At 37.0% G+C, this 24,757-nt stretch overlaps 1 protein-coding gene across 2 annotated transcripts in view; it reads right to left on the bottom strand.

Annotated features, from left to right (window-relative positions):
- The window catches only part of Prkg1 (protein kinase cGMP-dependent 1), a 1,194,975-nt gene that overhangs the window by 180,065 nt on the left and 990,153 nt on the right, over window positions 1–24,757 (bottom strand). For both annotated transcript variants that reach the window (XM_031390083.1, XM_031390082.1), the window contains exon 7: window positions 21,845–21,939. In XM_031390083.1, the coding sequence (XP_031245943.1) occupies window positions 21,845–21,939 (95 nt within the window). The remainder of the gene's footprint in view (window positions 1–21,844; window positions 21,940–24,757) is intronic.

The raw sequence follows: 24,757 nt of genomic DNA on the forward strand, positions 1-24,757 counted from the left end.
AATACCCACTAACATAAAATTTTTAAAAATTAAAAATATACATTAATGAAAAGTCACTGTCAGTGTTGAGTGGGATAGTGTTGCTAATATCTGTAGTAAGGAAGAAGTCAGGGAAAAAAAAAACAAGACTCTGATCACTTCTATTGTTTTCACAGAGGACAGAGGGGAGACAGTTTAATCAAGGAGGTTTGATTCCATAATGTAGAGGACACCTCTTGGTTTTCAAGTATCACGAGCTCAGAAGGCTATAGGGACTTCGACAGGATGGAAACTGGGACACAAAAAGGAGGAACCTGTTTCCACTTAGCAGCAAACTGTGGCTATGGAAAAGCTGGACTGTTGATAGACTGGATTGTCCAAGAGAAAGCAGACATGTTTATGTAAAGAAAAAAGTCCTGGGGTGAACAGATGCTTGTTCACATCTATCTGTCCAAGAGAGGGCTCACTCTGTAGGATAACTGGCTCAATGATAAATACATACTAAGTTTATTCACTTAGTATTTTAAAGTACCCCCATAAGTGGCTTTGGTTAGATATTGCCATTTTAATTTAGCATGTAATAATGAAGAAATGGGACAATTATTCCTGGCTTCAATCCTCATGTCATTTATACTCTTGTTGATATTCATTTGGTGGCTGACACGTCAATGTACAATTAAAATAAATTGTCAAATTATATAATCTATTTAAAGGGGATCATTATTGTCGGAAAACATTTTTAAAGGAGAAAAAGGAGGGCCAGAAGCAAAGAAATTTGGTCTTTGGGAGCAGAATTTAAGTGTGACATTAGTCTCACAGAGAGTGTAAGATCTGAGGAAGAGCTATAAAGTACAAGTAATGTATTTAATACAGTTCCTCAGGTGGTGGTGGCCTCCACCTATAAATTATTTCATTGTTACTTCATAACTGTAATTTTGCTATTGCTATGAGTCATCATGTAAATATTTGATATGTAAGGTATCTGATACGTGACCCTAACAGGGTCAAGACCAACAACAAGCTGAGAACCACTGTTCTGTAGAGACATTGTATAAGTTGTAGATATTCCATTTCTATCCTTGGTTATATTAAGAAAATATAGTCCTATTTGAATGATGTATTGAATTCATGATTATATTATATAAAAATATATGTTCTGATATTCTTTTATATGCATTTTAGTCCTACTTCATTTGATATTTGTGATGCCATCAAATATTTTGTAAAAGAAACAAAACAAAACAAAACAAAACAAAAACGAAGTAATATATCCAAGCAAAGTGAATATTCAAGTGTCCTGTATGTTCAAGAGAAACCAAGAAAAATTGTCTAGTGTGTGCAAAGGAGAGCTGGAAAAGTACAGGTTTGAACAACAATCTCGAAGATTGTGAGCCAATGTCCTAGCACTCTGTTTTCAAGACAGGGTTCTCTGTGTAGCCTTGGCTGTCCTGAAACTCACTCTGTAGACCAGGCTGGCCTTGAACTCAGAAATCCGCCTGCCTCTGCCTCCCAAGTGCTGGGATTAAAGGCGTGCGCCACCACTGCCCGGCTTGTCTTAGCACTCTGAAGAACTCCAAATCAGAAGCCTTCGATATTGATAAATCATATTAAATGGCAAAGAGTTTGAATACTATAAAACATACTCCACCATAAATGTAGGTGCTCCTGAAGGCATCATGATTCTCTGAAACTCATACTGAATCCCTTGTTCCTAAGTGGATGATACTGTGGTAGGCTTTGCGAATTCATGTAGGTTTATATGAGTTCTGCTGAGTGGAAGCCTCCTGACATGGTTAAAGTGCTTATTAAGAGAATACATGAAGAACTTAGGTGTTCCCCTTCCATCTGCTAAGAGAACAAACACAAGAAGCCAGCCATCTATATTCTAAAAAGACAGTCTTTTCAGAATGAGTATTGAACATGATTTAAGACTTATAGAACAGTGAGATTATAAATGTTTGTAGTTTAAAGCCACCTAGTCTATGATGTTTTATGAAGGCAATCCCATTAAATGATTAAGATTTACTGGTTGGCTCCTTAAATATCTAAGCAGGGGTTACATAAATGAAATAAAATAGTGTTGGGGTTATAAAGATAAGAGATGCATGCAAAATTTATTAGTAGTCTTATTAACTAGCAGCAAGTGAACAGTTATATAATCACCAGTAATGGTAGGACTGTGTAGCTTCTGATTGAGTAAATTCAGTTTTGTGGATATAAGGTTAGTGGCTGGGATTCAACACAAGATTCCAGATCTGTACAATCTAGCACTTGGGAGGCAGAGGCAGGTGGATTTCTGAGTTCGAGTCTAGCCTGGTCTAAAGAGTGAGTTCCAGGACAGCCAGGGCTACACAGAGAAACACTGTATCAACACCCCCAAACCCCCCGAAAAAAAAACCAAATTCTAAGGACAGGCTACCATTCAATTCATATGTGAAAAATTACATAGATAGTGCCCACAATATCCATACTTTCCTATGGATACTGGAGGTTTGTTGTAATTATGAATTGGTTAAACATACTTGGTTTAAGTATTGAATTTGAAATCTTTCATTGTATATAAAACATTGTAGATTAAACACATTAAAACTATGAGAATAGTTCTACTCACTCAGGACATTCATTGCATGAATCTATTCGGTATTAAAAGTAACAGTTCCTTAAACAGCTATTTTCAACATTTCTGTGACTTTAAATTGCATTTTTAGTATGCATCTTATGGTAACATTTCTTCCATTTGACTAGAAAATCACAGTGAGATGACTTCCATAGACACAGGGCTTCCTATTTGGTTTAACTGGCAGCTTGGGGTGGGGGCTCTGTATGACTCTTGATTATATGCACACTCTTCAGTCTATACTATTCCTTTTTCTCAGCTGGGCATATAATTTTAGAGTTTAAAACTATAAATGTTAAGTAATAATAGATTAGAAAATCTTCCCAAATACTGCATAATTTCTGGGTTTCCCAAGACACAAAGAAAAGAACCCATTTTTGCTATAATCCAGCCCAAGGTAAAAGCTACAGTAAGAAATAGAAGTAATAAATAAAGATAATTATCTGTAGAATTTAAAAGAGGGAAAAATTACTTAGGAGGAACATGTGACTATGGGAGGCATTTACGTGTTTTACTTTGAGTTGGGTAAACATGGGGTCATCTCTGATTGGAGGTAATTTTAAGGGAAAATAGAAATAACTTTCCCCGTATAGCAAAGTTAGGCTATGCTTCATTTTCAAGGTTTGGTTGAGACTGTGCTTTGTCATCCCTGCCATCTATTTAGTCTAAGACATAATATGTTTCCATATGCAATATTAATGCTCCCTGAGCTGCAAGAGCTGGGTTGAATATATTTCACTTTTAAATTACTTGTATTGGCTAATAGGAAAATAAAAGCAATTAAGGAGAGCAGTTAAGCACACTGATACTTCAAAGAAACATCTCAGAAATATATTTACTTCTATCAGTACAGCTCAAAGGTTTATTTGAACATTAAATTCTCCAAGTCAAGTCATGATTATGATAGTAAAGTAGCGTTTGCTGTCATTTTCTCACAACAAGATTTAAATGTGTGCCAGGAAATTGCCAATAATAGTGCACAACCAACGCCTTCAACACTCACCCTGTGATGAAGTTCTAAGACTACCACCTAATTTGACAGAAGAGAAAGTGAGTTAATATTCTTACCCACTCTCTCATGGCTAGTAGCTTGTATTCAAAGCAAGGACTCCTGGTCTCTATGCATCCTCAAACCAAGTCATCTTCTGGTTCACAAGTAAAGAAATATACAGGCAATTCCATAAGAAAAACCATACTTGCCATGGAAGCTGAATTTTCAATCTGTTATATTGATGAATTGACCCAACGTTCTGCTTTATTTTGAGTTGATCTTTTTGGCAATAAAATTTTAAGCAACTTTACTCAGCACATTATTTGAGGAGCTGGAGAGATAGCTCAGCGTGTTAAGTGCTTGCTATACAAGCATGAAGACTTGGGTTCAGATTCCCAGAATTTGCTAGACTCAGCAGCACATGCCAAGGCTGGGAAGGAGTGGGACTGAGACTAGGAGACTAAGGGGCTGGCAGGCCAGTCTCTAAATACTCAGTCAACTTCACTGGGATTCACCATGCTATTTAAATAAGGGGGAGAACTGAATGAGAAAGGAACTTCCGACATTAACTTCTGACCTCCACATGCACCTGCCAATGCAACACACACAGAGGGAAAGCAACAATCATCATCAACAACAACAATCCCAACATTATGCTGAAGGGAAAAGAATGTAGCTCTGGGATAGAACACTTACCTATCAATTACTTTTTTGCGGGGCAGGGGTAGGTCAATGGGATGCCACTGCTTGATACCATCTGTCTCTGGGCTTAGGTTTAGAGGATGTATATACTTAATCCATGCATGAGCTAAAAGTATGAATTGGTTGGTCAACTTGAACATTGTTATGTACTGGTAGGTGGGTATTACTGGGGTTATTTTGGGGTGAGACTAGCATGTTACTAAAACAACTATTTTTCTAACTAGAGAAACTTAAAGCATTATATTAACAAAGGTAATAGTTCAGATTTGGATATTACTCACTATATATGATTTCATATAAGGAAATGTTCTTTTTCTAAACTGTATTTCTATGAGAGAATAAAACTTCAATCAAGGATCAATGGATTTACCTGCCTAAGTAAATCCTCAGGGCCCCAAGACTCCATTTCTTAAGGTCTCAGGCTACTCTCCAGAAATACAATTATATGTAGAAGATGACAATTTTGGTGTAAGAGAAAGGAATCAGATTTTCTATCAGAACCAGGGTTTTTCCAAGCATATCCTGAAGACTACCATACACACACACACACACACACACACACACACACACACACACACACTCACATACACACACACACTCACATACACACACACACACACACACACACACATACATCTATTCTTATGGCTGGAGATATGACTCAGTAGATAAAGTACTTGCCATGTAAACCTAATGATCTGAGTTCAAACCAGAACCAGTGTCAAGATGGAAGGAGAGAACTCACTCCACAAATTGTTCTCTGACAGCTTTCCTCATTCCATGACAAATGTACAACCCCCACATTAATAATAGCAATATTTTATATAATATTATAGTAATAATTATTTAAAATTATATTAGTCTACCATTAGTCTTCAAATTATAGTATTCCCCAAATGTTATGCTCCCAAAACAGAAAATATAAAAATTTTTATTTAAATGAAATATACCATAAGTTAGTAAATAGGATGCAGCACATCTGAAAGGGCATAGGAAATGTTCTCAACTAAAACATGCTTTCCTTCTGTCAAATCCTATTTGAATTGTCCTCACTAACAGGGAAAACTGAGGTGCAATGAAAGACTAATTGACCTGCACTTATAGTTGAAAAACAAAGAAGAAAGCAAACTAGATTTAATATAAGAGACTTGAGTAAAATCCTAAGGGCTTATGTTGTCACATGTGGGCTCAATTGTAATCAAGGAGAAGCATTTGCTGGGGGGTATTGCTATAGCTACATCAAGTCAGACTCACTTTTAGAACCTTTTCCATTACACTAAAAATTAAATAAGTATCTGCCTGGCATTCACAGAAACATTTTTTTTTTTTTTTTTTTTTTTTTTTTTTTTTTTTTTTTTTTTTTTTTTTTTTTGCAGCTTGGGATTGATCATTACAAACCAACTGTCAAGATTCATGGTGATAAGTTAAAGATTGCTTCCTTAGTACTTTAAAAGGATATTTTTATTCATTCTATAATAATTTCATATAATGTATTTGGGGTATTTTCACCCCTCTTCTTCTTCCCCAACTTTTCCTAGATCTGCTCCCACTACACTTCACCTCCCATCTTCATGAATTGCCCCAAATTCTACTCTCTACAAAATGAAACCAGTAACAACCTAACCTGAGGTCATGTGCCCCACTGAAAGGCAATAGTATGGGGAACCACATTGCTCAAGTTGCACAGAGATCATCCTGTTCAGAGGGGAAACATTTCAATTGCTCACCAGGTAGAAACAAGTACAAAAGTGAGTCAGAGACAGCACTAAATATTAAACATGGCACTATGATGACAGGGAGCAAAGGACACCTTTGCCCAAGTGCCCTGAATCCATCAATATGTTAAAAAATCCTCTTGAGAGTAGGTTGTCTCAAGTAGGAAGATTGTAGGTTGATCTTCAGATAGGGAGAGGGTGTGAGCTTGTCCGGTTCACTGAAAAGCTGAGCAGTGTCTAACCAGAAGCAGAAAAAAAAAGCTAAACAAAGCAACAATGGGCACATGTGCTGTTTCATGCTGAAGACCATTAACTGGGAAATGGAAATTGGAATTTACAGCCTCCAGGAACTGCATTCTGCCAACAGCAACACTTTTGAAGCTAATTCTTCCCTCACTTTCCATAGCCTTCAGCCTCCTGAGTACCCAGAAAAATGTCACTTAGTATAAAGGTAATTCTTACTTTACAATTTCACACTCAGGAACCAAGTGGTTTCACTCTCCTAAATTCCTGATTATGGGTCAAGCAGCAACACAGAACAATATTGATATTGAACCCGTTGCCTTTTCTTCACATGATAAATATTTAAAAATATTTCATCAGAATGTGAAAACACAGTTTGCCTCTCAGCAATTTGCCATTTACAGTGTAGTATCCAATGTTAGTTTTGAGTTAGTGAAACTTGAAAAAGTATAGCCTAACTTAAAAGAACACAATGCAAAAGGCATTGCAATTAGTGATTAATCATTCCACATACTCAAAAACATTTGTTCCAGAGTTTATGCAAATATACCCAGAACAATCACCTCAGTTAGCAGTGAATACTTTGAGGTAAATGGTTTGAGACCGTGAAAATGGTTGCTTTCAACTTAAGATCCCACCAATATTAGCCATTTTCATGGGTTTGGCCCAGAGCAATTATTATCTGTATGACCTAATGGCCATTGCGTTTCATTATCTCTTCTTTTATAGTTAATTTAAAATATTCTACATAACATCTCCTTTCTTCCCATTCATTCAATTTATATCAACATGCATTCATGAATACTTATTTGTGGGGTTTATATCCCAGTGTTGTAATACTTTGTTTGGCTACAGGGTTATTCCCCATTTGTTTGCTGGCAACCTTGTTTGATGGCTTCTGTGTTACTTTTACAGGTACATTGGTGAAGAGGGTGGTTCTGATGCTAAGAGCCTGTCGTCAATTGGTTCTTGACTTATCAGTAAGGAAAGCGGGGGCCAATTGCTGGACAGAAGGTACAGGCAGCACTTCCAGGTCCCAGGAGGAAAAGGGGCAGACAAAGAAGGAGAGGTTTCCTTTTGAAGGGAGAACACAGCACCCATGTGAGGTCTTGGGGGGTGGTAGAGCTGGGGCCTATGATTACTACTATAGGCAGGTGGGCAAGGGTGTTTGACAGGGGCTAGGTGGGACTAGCCATAAGTTTATGTTGAGATCAAATCTATTCCCCCATTCCCACTTCTAATTCCTCTCCTATGCCCTCTCCCTCTCACCATTTCCCTCCCAATTTCATGTACTTACCATCTTTCTCTTTATAAATATGTATTGAGTCTATTTAATTCTGTCTGTATAGTCATAGGTATGGGACCATCCATTGAAACATAACTAGATTCTCAGAGCCTGTATCTTTGAAGAAAAAAAAAAAAAGAAACCTATCTCATCCTCCCTTGGGTGCCATGAATTACCAATCACTTCTCAAATAGGGGTGGGACTTTTTGAATCTCCTTTTCCATCTATTCTTGGATTTTTGTCAGGCTTGCTTCTGTGCAAATCTTGTGCCTACAGTCACAGCTATTGTGAGTTCATGTTTGCAACAGCACTGCCATGTCTAGCAAAGATTGTTTTGCTACAGATGTCTGTTCCCTTTGTCTCTTACATACTATCCTCTCTCTCTCTCTCTCTCTCTCTCTCTCTCTCTCTCTCTCTCTCTCTCTCTCTCTCTCTCTCTCTCTCTCCTATTACAATTCTTGAGTCTTGAAGGGGAAAATGCAATATAGATGTCTCATTTAAAGCTAAGATCTTCAGGATTGCTTTCTCTCTACACAGTAACTGGTTGTAGGTCTCTGTATTCATCACCATCTAAAGAGGCTTCTCTGATGAGGGTTGCAAGATGCATTAACTTACAGGTATAAAGTTAAGAATGTGGGAGCAGTTTATTACGATGTTCATTTAGTGGAATAGCAGCACTGGGCTCTTTCCTTTGACCTATGACTTACCCAATTAATAGTACCAGTCCTGGGCATTACCACATGGAATGAATCGGGCTTTAAATCCAATCAGAAAATAGCTGAATATTCCCCAAACATTGTACCAGTTGGCATATCATACTATGCTAATCATATTGTATCTCTCAGGGTTCACAGCTAGATAAGAATTATAATGACTTAATAGTATTCATCATACCTTTCATACTTTGTATGAAAGCAGGTAGCATGGATGAAGATTCCATGTCAGTCCTTGTTGGATTTTTCAATGTTCTATGATTTAAGTATATTATACCCTCTGCATAGGGTCTTACCAACAAAACTGCAGAATAATCAAGAGCATTGGAAATTGCCTAAAGTTTTTAGGAAGACCAATGGACTTCCTAAGAGGAAGCCTTTATTTGATACTGGTTTTTTAAATCTGGTATCTGAATGAGGAATTATTATCCTGTTATAGGGTAGCTTCATTTAAATCACTTTTTTGAATTACCCCTTCCCCCACCTTGTGTGTGTGTGTGTGTGTGTGTGTGTGTGTGTATTCTACAGTAACAGCTTTCCATTTAGCATTTCCAATGGTCTTTAGTGTTAGTTATCCTTCCTTCCCATTCCCTATCCCATTTGAGCCTTCTTATTCAATTCTCAACATTTTCTTTTACCTTCAAAATACATATGATCTATCAGTTTCTCTTGAACTATCCCCCCACTACTTCTTAGTAGTTTTCTGGTTTTTTTAAACCTCTATGGGTACCACAATTTAAACACACATAACTAAAGCTTCAAAACCAGCATCTGTATGTAAGGGAGGACATGATTCATTTGTCTTTCAAGGTCTCAGTTACCTTACACACGATTAATTCCAGCCCCCTCCCCAGGTATCTTTTTTTTCTCTTTAAAGCATTTGCGTTTTATGATGCCTTATGACCATCCTGTATCTTTCTTCACTGGATGAAGTCAGTCCAACTTTACTTTGTCTTACTCAATAAATAAGATGTATTTGTAGTGAGTATGCTATGACTTCTCCTTAATTATCACAATAGTGTGTGTGTGTGTGTGTGTGTGTGAGAGAGAGAGAGAGAGAGAGAGAGAGAGAGAGAGAGAGAGAGAGAGAGAGAGAGAGAGAGAATACACATATATGGTCACTTATACAAACCCATCTTAACCCACATGTGTAAATATACTCTTATGTATTTTCTATATACCATTCAACCATCCATCCATCCATCCATCCATCCATCCATCCATCCATCCATCCATTCATTCCCCCATTCTTTTCTAAATTCCCTCTCATAATGGAAATTGTGACTTTTATTATTTGAGGTATATTTTGTAAGTACTTTCAGGTATCATAAGGATATTGTCAAATTTAGGAATGCCATGAAATGGACATCTGGAAATAGGTAGAAAGAAACTAAAGATCTCAATGTGATGCATCTTTAAAAGAGAAGTTTTTAAGCCAGGTGGTGGTGGTGCGCAACATTAATCCCAGCACTCAGAAGGCAGAGGCAGAAAGATCTCTGTGTTTGGGGCTAGCCTGATCTACAGAGCAAGTTCCAGGGCATCAAGGGTTATACAGAGAAACCCTTTCTCCAAAAACCAGAGAAAGAGAGACAGACACCGAGACAAAGAAAGAGAGATGGAGAGAAGTTTTAAAATCATTACATCGTTGAAAAATTTTAACCAAATATAACCCAAGAAAATAAGATTGAAGACAATAAAATAATAATGCATTTTTCACAGTTATGGCATTAGGTTTTTCATTACTCAATTTCTACTACTACTAGTAGTTGCAAGCTTTTTATTTTTAAGTTCTACTCTGTCACTCTGTACTTGATGCCAATCATACCAGCACTTGTGGGGGGCAGATTAATGAATAAGCAGCATGAATGTACACACGTGTGTATACACACACATACACTCACAAACATATATACATATATATTTATATGTATATATATGTATATATATGTATATATATATATTTCTTATTTTCATCCAATGAATAAGAGCACACTCCAAGGCTCTTACACTCTCAAGTGTGAGCACTTTATATCATTCTACTAAAGTAATCAAGACTTCTGAAGAAAAACATAGCCATGAATATTCAAGAAAAAGCTGGTATATTATGTGCTGTACGAAAATTACCAAGAAATAATTTGTGTCATTTCAAACAGCATCTGGAGCTAGGGTAATGGATGAGCCACACCTGCTTAATAATCAAATGGAATCAGATATTCTTTTTATTAAAAAATTAAAAACAATAGATGTAACAAATTTGGAGCTGTTCATGTTTCATTCCCTTTGCCTAAAAAGCAACTTAAATGAACAGGTTTCAGTTTTACTGCACTTAGTAAATGAAATTCATTTCTTTAGGTATTATAATAAATGTTATTGCTCTTATGTGTGTGTGTGTGTTTAGGTGCACATGTGCGCACATAAGTGTAGGAGGCATAAGTCATCACAGTGCTGTTCTTCAGGTATCATCTACCTCATTATCTAAAACAGTGTGCTTAGTGGTCCTGAAACTTGTCAACTAGGCTAGGCTGGCTGAGCACTGAGTCCCAGAGTGCTGAGATGACAAGTGTGAGGTGTCACTTTCACATGGGTTCTGTTGACAGAACTCAGGTCTCCAGCTTGTGCAGCAATCAGTTTGCTGAGTGAGCTGTCTCCCAAGCTCCACTTTACCTTGTTCATCAGCTGGTATTATAAACCAGACATTCCCCAAGAGAATCTCTACCTTCCTTCAACAGTATATATAATGGTGTGATGGCTATTCCTGGTTGTCAAGTTGACTATATCTGGAATGAACTACATTCCAGAACTGGAAGTCTCACCTGTGATCCAGATCTTGAGGCTGGAAGACACAAGTTTCTGACCTGGATCTTAGTATGGAGATATTGAGGCACAGTGGCTATGAAAAGCTTAGGCCCAGCAAGGTAGTACATATGTCTTTAATCTCAGGAGACTAAGTCAAGGAGATCTCTGAGTTCAAGGTCAGCCAGGGACAAGACAAGTCCCAGATCCAGGCCTGGTGGTACACACCTTTAATCTGGGCCACACCTTCCTCTGGAGGCCTACATAAAAGACATTAGAAGAAGGAAGACTCACTCTTCTTCACCACTTGCATTTTACTTGCCAGCACTTCTGTTGGAAACCACTTTTACAGAAGACCAGCTGAAACAACTAGCCTCAAGGGCCTGAGCAACTACTGCATTCTTGGACTTCCAATTCCCAGATGACCATTGTTGGGAAATTGGACTACAGACCGTAAGTCATAATAAATTCTCTCAATGTAAAAAGACATTCCATATGTTCTGTGACTCTAGAGAACCCTGACTAATACAAATGGCAATTTAAAATTCAGTCAATCCAGAAGAGAATAAACAACAAAAGACTTTTGTTTTAGTGCCTGCCTGCTGTTCACCTCCTGTAGACACGTTAGCTTTCTTTATGCCTGAAGCAGTATTTATGAACATCACTAGACTAGAACATATTCTTCACACTCAGGTTTAACACAAAATAAATCCACATCTAATTTCCTGGGCAATTTCACATCTATCCCAGAGCTCTTTAGGCAAAACACTTTGACAAGATCTGAGTAGCTACCGAAAACGTATATTTTGCTGTATCCTTTCTCCTCATAAATCTTACCCCTGAATTTGTCAGACAGCTATTTTGGTGAAATAACTCAAAGCGACAATTCTACATAATTAATTTCCTGACTTAGCATCTTTAAGATAAATTAGTAAAACATGAAATTATTAAAGAAAACATCTGCTGGCATTGTTTAAACTGAGAAATAATTGCATAAAATACGATGAGAGCCTGTTTGACATTTTCTGGGTGATAGGATTTCTTGGCTTTTCCTTGTCCTTATTTCTTAGCTACTGAGACACTATGATAGGCTTTGTATAAATTTCTAACAGGAAAAAATGAAAAAGATCATTTTAGTTATTTTTTTTATAAGTTTATAACAACTTCACCTTGGGGGAAAGTAATCTTAAACTAAGGAAATTAGGGTATGTGTAGTTACAGCATGTTATGGAAATTTAAATCTATACATGGAGAAACCAGAGAACAAATGTTAGTGTACCTGTTATTAAGCTTCAATAATGATCAGTTTCTGAACAATTTCATTTTATACATTTTTACATGCTAACCACCCCACTACATGACTCAAATTTAAGTCCAAATTATATGCATTTTGTTGCAAATATTTGGCACGTGTATCTTTAATACATGCATGTTTTCTTTGCCATAACAACAATTAACACTATCATTCTAGAATAATTTGACCATTAATTTTATTAATGTATTTTAGAGGAAAGTTCTTAAAAAATAAAAGGAACTACTAAAATTGAAGTTCTAAAAATATATATATTCTTATCATGTTTTGTCATGGGTGCTTGTCTGTGGGCTGGAGAGGAAGACTGAATGTGGAAGGTCTAAGACAGAAGAACAAATGTGGAATTTTTTTTGCAGGTTGGAAGATTTTTATCAAGCAAATTGCAAACATAAGATGATGTGATCAGCCGGGCGGTGGTGGCGCACGCCTTTAATCTCAGCATTTGGGAGGCAGAGGCAGGCGGATTTCTGAGTTCAAGACCAGCCTGGTCTACAGAGTGAGTTCCAGGACAGCCAGAGCTACACAGAGAAACCCTGTCTTGAAAAAAAACAAAAAAAAACCCAGAAACCAAAAACCAAAACAAAACAAAAAGACGATGTGATCAAAGGTAGTATTGTGTGACAGCTGTCACAGCAGCTGACACATTTGAATGTCCATTCCCATCTTCCCATTCATCACCTTAGTGGAAGTATGTGTACCACAAAAACTAATGCTCATCAAACATGTCTCTCCCATCCCATAGGACCATCCTTAAAAAGAGGATTTAGTAAAAAACAAAAATAAAAAATAAAAAAATAAAAAGTACAGAATACCCAAAATACAGTCCACAGAACTCAAAAAGGTCAACAAGCTGAAGGGCCCAAGTGAGGACACCTTAGTCCTACTTGGGAGGGAGAAGAAAGCAACCACAGGTGGAAGGAAAAGTGGACAGGGGAGGGAGGGGAGAAGGGAACATGATTTGGTATTCGGTGGGGGAAAAAGACTGAAGCCCTGAGGGTCAACAGAAAGAATGAAACAGGCAACCTCAGGAGGAAGGAGGTTGGGGGACACTCCAGAATGTACAAAAGACTTGGGAAGTGAGAGACTCTCAGGACTCAAAGCGAGGGACCTTAGATGAAATGCTCTACAGTGGGGAGAGGGAACTTGTAGAGTCCACCTCTAGCAGAAAGACAGGGCATCAAGTGAGGGATGGGGTTGCTATCCCACAGTCAAAACTCTGACCCATAATTGTTCCTGTCTGAAAGAACTGCAGGGATGGAAATGGAAAAGAACCTGAGGAAAAGAAGGTCAAGCACAGCTCAAGGGGAGGCCCCAAGGCCTGACACTATTACTGAGGCTATGGAGTGCTCACAAAAAGGGACCTATCATGACTGCTTTCTGAAAACCCAACAAGCAACTGAAAGAGTCAGATGCTGATATTTGCACCCAACCAATGGACAGAAGCTGCTGAGCCCTATGGTTGAATTAGGGAAACGTTAGAAGAAGCTAAGGAGGAGGGCTGCCCTGTTGGAGGACCAGCAGTCTCAATAAACCTGGACCCCTGAGATCTCTCAAACACTGGACCACCAACCAGGCAGCATACACCAGCTGATATGAGGCCCCCAACACATATACAGCAGAGGTCTTCCGGGTCTGTGTTCATTCAGAGATGATGCACCTAACCCTCAAGAGATTGGAGGCCCCAGGGAGTTTAGAGGTCAGATGGGGTGGGTTGTCGAGACATCCAGGTGGAGACAGAGTGGCAGGAAGGAGGTATAGGATGTGGAACAGTCAGAGGGTAGACCAGGCGGGAAATAAAATCTGGAGTGTAAAACAAAATAAATAAATAAACAATAATAAACAAATAAAAGATTAAAAAATTGGGAATACCTTACAAATGTTTTGCACTGAAAATCCAACACATTAATTCAACACATATTTAAAGTACACCAACATTTGTGAAGTATTTTAAAATGAAACACTAGTGGCTGAAGCCCCTACCTAAAATATTTAGCATTAATGATATCTAATTAATCATATTTCTTTCTCTAAAAAAAAATCATGCTGTAATAGGATTATCTAAGAAATCTTTTTCTAACCAAAGTATTTTTGAAAAAAATTATAATACATCTTTTTACCCTAAAATTTGTTAAATTGCTGCTGGTAGAGCTTCCAGATAAGATATTTTAGGGACACAATTTCATTCGTGGCATTTACTGGTTGGTTTTTTTTTTTTTTCAACAAAACCTCAAAGACGATTTAATTAAAAATGTCAGCATTTTCCCAAAAATGGTGTTGACAGAGATAGCTATAATTTAAGTAAATAACTTGTATGTATAACTTACATATCTCACACCATATAGAAAAAATTAAAATGCTTTTGACTGAGGGTCAAACATTTTAATTTTTTCTTTTCTATATGGTTGAAAAATCAATCAGCAAATGCCATGAATGGATTGTGTCCCTAAAAAAACATCTAATCAGAAGCTCCCAATGGCAATAGAGCCCTTTGGAGACATTTGGCTTTAAATGAGACTGCTTGAATAGAGTCTACTTCATGGGATTGGAACTCTTATAAGAGGAGATCCAGAACTGCAATCACTCTAACTGCACACACAATATAGATGTCACTAGAATGTGACCATGCTGGTCCCTGGTCCCAGACTTAAGGTCCTCAACTATAAGGAAGCTTATTATTTTTGGATAGGTTACCCGTCCATGGAATTTGTTACAGCAAAACTAACTGACTGGCGTGTAGGTTAGCCTCTGGACTCTTCACTGTTTCCAAATCTATTTGTGTATCCTATCTTCAGGACATGCTGTCTCATTTATTGTTGCTCAAAGCCACAGGAAAAGTCAGTAGGATTAGTCTTCAAACTTGCTCCTTTCCTCCGGAGCTATCTAGCCATGCTAAGTTTTTGTTTTTGTTTTCATTATAATTTTAAAATTAGCCTGTCAATGTCTAATTTTAAAAGTCTTTCTGTATTTTAATTGGGAATGCAATTCTCCAGGGAATGACATATGAATTTTGCTTTATAAGACTAACACATGTTTCTCCATGTACACCTCTAAGCCCTTCATGGTTTTTGATGTAGTGTATGGTGCTTTTTACTTCAATTTTTAATTGATTGCTGTTTGCTGCATCATGGGCACCCAAAGACTACTTGTTGATGTTTTACAAAATGATCCTAGCAAGGGTTAGTTGGCTTGTGTTTGTTACATACTAATTGGAATATTCTAAAATATAAATCTTGTCATTTTTCTGTTTCTAGAGTGTAGAGTAAGACAATTAGCATGTTGTGTATTTATGCTGACCTATGTGTCACTTGTATATCACTGCATGAAGAAATGAGAACCATGTGAGACTAAACCCACTTGTCAATGCTGGCCTCACGTGGACACAGTCTCATTCAAAATAAACAAATGATGTTGGAGCCGTATAATTTGGACAGGAATATTCAGAGATTTTTTTCAAACAGCTAAAATACTTTTCCAGGCATCATAAGTGGTTAGTGCAATAAAAACAAATCTAGCCAATTAGTATCTATGGTTTCTCTACAAAGGATGATTTATAATGAGCCATTTTTCTCTAAACCACAGAAAGAAAAATTAAGAAGCAATCATTTAGATTTGGAAGGAATAAAAATGACAGATACAAAACGCTGGCAGAGTTCATTAACAAGGAAATTAGCTTTAAATGAAACACTTTTTGTTTTTGAAAAGATTTTTCAAATTTACATTTCTTCTCCCCTTATCTTGTGGAACCTGAAGAGAATTATTTGTCTGAATGATACCTTGGAGAATAGCAATGCAGGACTGGATTTTCTTTTTAAGTAATTCAATTTTCAACATTGTAAAGGAATCTCTGCTTAAGTGAGCTAGGTTAAGGAAACCATTTTATATTAAAAAAAATACTATACCATCTCTAGCTATCCATGAAACTCTGATTTTTTTAAAGAAATAATCCATGAGGTACCAAGACACTCTTCTAAAGAGAACTGTCTCTTAAAAATAATTCCTTCTAATATACAGAAAACCCTGAAGATCCTGCCAAACCTTAGAATTGATAGAGAAATTTCATAAACTTGTAGAATTCAAATTCAACATGCAAAAATCACTTCATTTATAATTATTAACAATGAAGTTCTGGAAAAGAAATAGATAACGATCTCACTTATAATGGTGACAAAAATCAAAATGGGAAATCATTTAACTGAGGGAAATATGTATACATTTGAAACTATAAAACATTAATTAATAAGAGAAATTTAAATAGAAACAAATAAAAATATACCACCTATCTATAAAGTGAAAGAGATTTTAAAGCCTATACCATTTGAAGCAACCTATAGATTCAAATTACTCTCCCCCAAAATTTTACTACCATTTTTCTTAAAACAGGAAAATATCTAAAATTCATACGAAATCATCACCCAGTGATCAATAACAATATAAATACAAGCAAAATTGCTCCAGTGAGCATTCACATATTCCCAGTACTTGGGAGGCTAAAACATGAAGAGAGTGAATTCAAGACCAACACGGGCTATGTAGTGCTTTCCCTAACAGATCAGGTCATACACATAGGAAAATTCTATCTCAAAATAAATGAGAAATCCAAGGCAGTTATGAGCAAAATGAGTTAAGTAGCAGGCAACTGATTCAGTCTGCACATAAAATTCAGTTTATTCTAAAATTCATAGTAACTAAAATGGCATGGTACTTCCATAAAGTAGACAAATAAGATATTCACCTAATGTAGCAGAAGAGAGAGCTCAGAAACGAAAATGAGTTCACAAATCTATATTCATTTACTTGGACAAATAGCTACATAAACATCCAATGAGGACATGTTCTTTAATATATGCTGGCAAACTGTATATCATATACTTAACTATCATATGATATATGACATCATATATCATATACTCATCTATTCGGCATGAATGAGTAAGCATAAGCCCTTTAACAGAAAAAGAACTAGTCTAACGTAGAGTGGACAACCATACAACATAGCCCGTACAGTGATTGTTTAATTGTTCAAAAATACAGGAAAAGAAAGCAAAAATAGTCAAAGGGTGCCTTAGTTTACTTTTTGTTGTAATAAACACCATGACCAAAAGGCAACATAGGAACAAAAGAGCTTGGTTCATCTTCCAGCTTAGAGTCCTTCACTGATGGAAGCTAAAGCAGGAACTCAAGTAGGAGCCTGGAGACAGGATCTGAAGCAGAGACTATAGAGGACTGCTGCCTACTGACTCACTCACTCTGGCTTGCTCAGCTACTTTTCTTATGCAGCACAACTTATCTACCTAGAGATGGTATAGCCAATCATGGGCTTGGGGCTCCTACTTCAACCATTAACAAAGAAGATGGCCCACAGACATTTGCACAGCACAATCTGATGGAGGCAATTCCTCTGTCTGGGCAATTCCCGCCCAGTTGTGACAAACTGATGAAAAATAACCAGCACAATGGAGTTAGAATCAAACAAATGGATGATGAGAAGAGTAGAAATATCATAATAGATTAGGATCCTGTTGAAAAACTATGTAACTAATTAGGAATTCATTCAGATAAGGAGCACAAATAAGTATACAAAAAGATACAAGGAAAACTCATTAAAAAGTGGGCAGAGGACCTAAATCGGCCCTTCTCAAAACAAGACATGGGAGTAGCTAAAAGAAGGGGGGGGGTGGTATCATCATCACTAATCATTGGGCAACAGCACATTAAAATCTGAGTAAAATATCATCTCATACCTGTTAGAATAGTGATTACCAAAATGACAATAGAGAGCATGTATGGACAATGGTGTGAAGGAAAGATGATTTCACACTGTGAGTTAGGTAGGATATAAATGAATACCACTATAATGGAATATAGTATATAATCAGAAGGTACAACATTGTGGTGAGATAGACAGGAGGAATAAATTTGGCTGATTTTCACTATGATACAGCATAGTGAATATAAGCATGCTTCCAATATTCTACACAATTCAATATCACTAAAAGTTCATTTCAAAAGTTATCGTAAAAAAATTTAAATATTTGAGATAAAGTAGTTGAGTGGCTTTATTTAATTATTTTACACAGAATTAAAAACCAGAACATTTTGTAATCTATAAACACACATAGCTATAGCTGTCAAAACATAATTTTTAAAACAGCACTCATAAAACTCATAAACACACATAGCTTAAACACATTTGTTGAGTGTGATGCTATTTATAAAGTTGTATACTAAAACAAAGACATACTGTTACATGAAAAAGTAAACCTTACAGAGATATATACTTTTCAATAATTTATGACCTGATTAAGCTGAACATGAACATTAAAATCATGATAGATATTTATCTACTGATAACCTATGTTTATGAAGATGAGCTAAGTCTACAGTACTAGATAAAGTATTAACTAGATTACTAAATGAATTCAAACAAATTTTATGTTTCAGATCTTCATCTTTCTTCATGTAAGTGCAAAGAACAAGTATTCCAATTCTGTTAATTAAAAGTCATTTTTGTGAGCTAGAGAGATGGCTCAGGAGCAAGGAACACTTTCTGCTTTTCTAGAATACCAGAGTTGGTAACCAAAGACCCACAATGGGTGGCTCACAACTGCCTGTCACTTGACTCCATGGAAACCAATGTCATCTTCTAGCTCTAAGATAAATTTTCCCCCTCTCTACATATACATAGCACATGTTTACACACACACACACACACACACACACACAGACACACACACAGACACACACATAAAATTGTAAAAAATCCTCTTTGCTGTGGGGTAATGTTCAAATGTTAAGCTGCTCCTACACCATCATCAATAATTGAGATGAGGAGACTGTCTGTATAAATGTGTCTGAATATATTTTCATTTCTCCTTAGATGTTTTCCTTGGTGTTAAAGCTAAGTCATTAGATATTTTATAATAGTATATAACCAGTATGTAAGTATTGTAGGTGTGGGCAGCTGCACAACCAATTACCTTCTATATTCCTAAGTAGTCAGGTCCCATAAGATGCTGGCAGCATAGTTCTGCCTCAGATATGGAGCTTGTTGCAAGTTTAACTATTCATCTATGGCAGGAAAAGCCAGACTAGATCACAAGAACTGAGTGTGTTAAAGTTAAATATCTCATGGAAGAGATGACAGATTTCAGTGTGTCTAGAACATGCATTGTGAAGCAAGGACTACAGTGATATGGAAGCATATCCCACAGAAGAACTTTGCAGAAAAAAAAATGGCCCGGTTTGATATGGAGTATTGTATGTGAAACTGTGCACCCTCAGTTCTCAAGTCCTATGCCTGAGTAGATGACCACATTTGAAAAGAGGATCTTTGCAGATGACAAAAAATGATGTCATAGAGGGTAGACCCTAAAGCCAATGAATGCATTATTTAAAAGGAGGGAAAGTTTTTTTGATACAGAGACACAGAGAAGGGAGATGTCCATGTAAAGAGTTAAAAAATTGAGCTGAATGTGCATATTAAAATCATGATAGATATTTACCTACTGATAGCCTATTTTTATGAAGGTGAGCAAAGTCTATAGTGCCAGCTATAGATTGGCACTATATTGTTTAATTGTATGCAACCAACTTCTGAATGGTGATACTGAGAGAAATGGGAAACCAGAAGAAGACAGAAAAGTTTGCATTGTATCTGTAACGTCTTATTTCCAAATAAACTAGTCATAACTAAATTTAACTGTAATATTTGTCTCCTACAATTTTATTATTTTTAAAATAAAATACATGAAGGCAGAAGGCAGGCTCCAGAATATTAAGTAACTTATTTATGATCATGTCCATGAGGGAAGAGCCTGGGGAAACAGAGGCATATTCAAGACTGACTTCAGCTTATTTACTTATAAACATTGACAGAATTTGTATGTGGCTCAGGTGTTCAGAATAAAAGGCAACAGCTTAGGTAGTTTCAGTACAGGAGGCCCATGATGACAATTGTCTGGTATTAGATAGCAGCACTATTTCAGCTTCAGGGATACATATGGCATTCAGAAATCTGTCCCCAGAATTAAAGTGGCCAGATCTCACAGAATCAGAGATTATGATCTAAGAAAACTTAGAACCACCTAGTTCGATTAGCTTACTTTGCAGAATTAGAAAGGGATGGAACAGAGGTTATCTGGCTTGCCCAGAGTTACAAACTAATGAGTGCTTGACTTGAAATCTTTCTGTAACAAGTTGGCAAATGTTGTAAACATCAGTTAAGGACTAACAGAACTGTTTATGAATGAGATTATTGGTACAGTAATGATGAAGTTGAAACTGAACAAACAGGCAATGGTGACAATGACAACAGTCAACTTTGGGAGGCACTCAATGAATTTCTAGGTATTCATGGCAAATGCCTCACAAGGGTCTCCTTGTACAATCCACACAATAACTCCCAAAGTAAGGTGTACTCACAACCTCCATTATACATGGAAAGAAAGTCTATCTATCATTTAGTAAATGAGAACGTGAAATCCAACCCAAGTCAGACATCTCAGCTAAAATGTTTGATCATATTCTGTGGTTAATACTTGTATGATAGTGGAAATGAAACTGAGCAGGGAGGAGCTTGCACCATCTCTATTGGGTTCATCTAGGTCTTACATAGTTCTCATTACTAGGCATGTACACTGCACAATTGCTTTAGAATTTGACACGTAGGGTACTTTAAAAGCTGCTGAGTGGGTAAAAACCTAACAGTAGTTTCACCCAGACATAGCTATGCTTGCTGCAATATAGCCTGTCAGGTAAGATATTCCCACTAGTGCAATGGCATGACTATGTTAGGTGTAACCAACTGCTTTGGGCGTGATTGGAGGCCCACTCTATGAGAGTAATACACATATGATACTATAAACTTTGTCAGGGCCTCATGCTTGGGTTCAGGTTCCTCATGAGCCCAAGAAGGAAATATACTGCTTTAAATATGTTGTTAAATTTCCTTCTAAATTTTTTTTATTGACATCCACAGAATACTGCTACTATCATCCTGGAGCAAAGAAATTCCTTTTTACATAGAGTAGCAGTATCTGAAACTTATAGCTGACAAAGCCAAGAAAAAGCCCAACTTTAATTACATTGTATATAGTACCTGTGGTGGTTTGAATGTGCTTGGCCCATGAAGAGTGGCACTGTTAGGAGGTCTGACCTTATTGGAGGAGGTGTAGTCTTGTGAGAGGAAGTCTGTCACTGTGGAGGCAGGCCAGTATGACACAGAACCTTCTCCTGGCTGCCTGTGGAAGACAGTCTCCTCCTGCTTGCCTTCAGATTAAGATGTAGAACTCTCAGGTCCTCCAGCACCATGTCTGCCTGCATGCTGCTGTGGTTCCCGCCATGATGATAATGGACTAAACCTCTGAACCTGTAAGCCAGCTCCAATTAAATGTTTTCTTTATAAGAGTTGCCTTGGGCATGGTGGTTCTTCCCAGCAATACAACCCTAACTAAGACAGCACTTAAACAAAAAGTTTACACATTTGATCTACTTACCCCTGCAAGGCTTTCTCTCCAAACCAATCTCCCTTCCCTAAAGTTCTAAGAAAGACTGGGTCTTCACTTGGTGAGTCTTCTCGAGTAACATTCACCTACAAAAGGAGATAAGCATCTATATCAGCATTGGAGGAGTCACATATTAGATGACATGTTAAGATTTATAACAGGAGCAAAATTACCACTATGCGATGAAGTAATTTTATGGTTGGGTAGTCACCACAACATGAGGAACTGTATTAAAGGGTCACAGCATTAAACACTTGAGAGCCACCGATCTAAATCAACAGCATGCTTGCAAACTCTATGCTTCCCTAAGAATTTATCCTAAATATTTTATTTCAGTAAATCTTTATTGCTACTCCTGATTTTATTACCTGCACTGAAGCAACCATTTTGATGAATTTAGTGATGTATCTTGTCAATGATTTTCTTGTTAGAAGAAATATAATTACACTAAATAGTACCTTTTCATTCATTTATTTCTTCTTTGAGATATAGTAATAATAATAATACCACTTGTCATCAAGAAAATTTAAATAGTTAAAATTCACCTAGCTGTAAAATACAATGAAATAGAAAGCTAATTTACTGAGACAAGCCAAGCACTTAAATATATTAAAAACAACATGCTTAGGCTTCTTAACCCAGACACGGGATGTCAATGACCAGAACTTTTATTACTAGTAAGAAGGTTTGTGCAAGGGAGAGGGAATTCAATTATTATTCTCCACTGACCCATTTGATTACTCCTCTGCACAGTGTTTCAAACCATGAAAATTCGGTTTTAACTCTGGCAGTAACCACTAAGCTATAATATAGAAACACTGATTTGCATGTTGATGAGGCTTTTATAGATGAGGAATCTTCAGTGGGGAGTCTTACTTAAAATAGGAGTTACTGGTCCCATACTCTCATTAACGTTAATACAAGCCACTGAATTTCATGTCCTCTATGTGAATAGTATCCTATTACATAAATAGTATACAGCTTAGCAATTCTCTAGGTGAAGATGTAGCTCTAAGTTTTACTCTTAATTGTTGTTACTATATTATTAACAAAGTTTCTACAAATATTTCTATATTTGTTTTCAGGCACCCATGAGTAAGGGTTTCAGAAGGGCCAATGCTTACACAAGAGCAAGCTTATAAACTAAACACACTTAGTTCTTTAGGTGTTGAATCTGAGCACATATCTACCCTTCACTGTCCATGAATGAAAGTTCATATAGACAGAGCTGTCATTAGCTCTTAGCATTTTAAGCTTGACTGCTATCTTGGAGAGTGGGTATTAGAGAGCTAATGCTAATGGAGGGAGAATAATTTGTTTCAGAATATATTTGGTTAAGATGATATCCAGTTGTCCTTTGACTATTTTTCTATTGGATTGCCCTGCTGCAAATATTTGTGGACATGTTTTTTTGAGAGAAATACATTTTTCTTTTTCTAGAATAAATAAAGTACAAAGCTGATGGACTATATGGTAAACATTTACTAACTTTTTAAGAAGTAGTCAAATTGTTTTTCAGAATATTTTAATCTTGCAATCTTAGCCAATAATGTCTTAGAATGCTACTTGTTCATGCTTCACTGGAACTTGATAAATCAACATTTCCCTCCCACTTAGAAACTCTACTAAGCACATAGTTCTGTCTTGGGCTCATTGCTAATATTTGTATTTTTATTCACTTTTAGTGACATGTGTCAGGGAATTGGGTATGTATGTGGGAGGAGCAGGAGGAGGCAGTTATATGCATGTGAGAGTATGTTACTGTGCAAACTAGAGTCATAGGATCCCTTAAAGCTGAAATTACAGAGAGCCACCTGATGCGGGTACTGGGAACTGAATTCAAGCCCTCACCAGGAGCAGTATGCTATCTTGACAATGGAGCCATCTCCCTAGCCCCATATCTCAGGGCTTTAATTTTAAATTTAATAATCCAGTCCCATTTCATAACATTTCATTACAGAGAGGTAAGGTGTTGATACAACACTTTCGGGGATATTTGCAGGAACCTTTGATACCTTCTCTCTGTTAAAAATGCCATGTTCCCAGAGAACAGGAGCATACCAACTAAAAAACAGAATAAATTTACTTTCTGAGTTAGACATTGCTGCAATCACTGAGTCTCAAATTTTAGAAAATATAACTGTAGGTTTCCATTAAGAGAACATGTTTAAATGTATATTATGTTTCTCTTTTGTGTGCATGCATTCATTGGAAGAATAAAATATAGTTTACATTTACATAAAACTGAACAAGGGGAAATCCATTTCTTGCTCTACAGTCATGGTAGTGTGTCTCCTATCAGATATCATTCTCTTAAAAAGACAATTTCTGTAATTCTTTCAGACAGGAACAATTATGAGTCAGAGATGTGACTGTGGGATGGCCACCCCATTCCTCACTTGATGTCCTGTCTTCTTGCTGGAGGTGGGCTCATAAGTTCCCTCTCTCTACTGTTGGGCATTTCATTTAAGGTCTCTCCCTTTGAGTCCTGAGAGTCTCTTACTTCACAGGTCTCTGGTGCATTCTGGAGGGTCCCCCAAAACTCCTATCTCCTGAGGTTGCCTGTTTCCATTCTTTCTGCTGGACCTCAGGGCTTCAGTCCTTTTCCCTCACTCAATACCAGATTAGGTTCCCCTATCCACTTACCCAGAACTTCCCCCCACTCCCTCCCTTCACTTTTCCTTCCAGGCCTTTTCCTCCCTCCCCACTTGAATTACAGGGATGGAAATGGAGAGGAGCCTGAGGAAAAGAAGCTCCAGCTACAGGCCCAAAGTGGGATCCAGCTCAAGGGGAGGTCCCAAGTCCTCACACTATTACTGAAGCTATGGAGCACTCACAAAAAGGGACTTATGATGACTGCCCTACAAAAGAGCCAACAAGCAGCTGAAAGAGTCAGATGCAGAT

The sequence above is a fragment of the Mastomys coucha genome, unplaced genomic scaffold (assembly GCF_008632895.1).
Source record: "Mastomys coucha isolate ucsf_1 unplaced genomic scaffold, UCSF_Mcou_1 pScaffold21, whole genome shotgun sequence".
Classification (NCBI taxonomy): domain Eukaryota; kingdom Metazoa; phylum Chordata; class Mammalia; order Rodentia; family Muridae; genus Mastomys; species Mastomys coucha.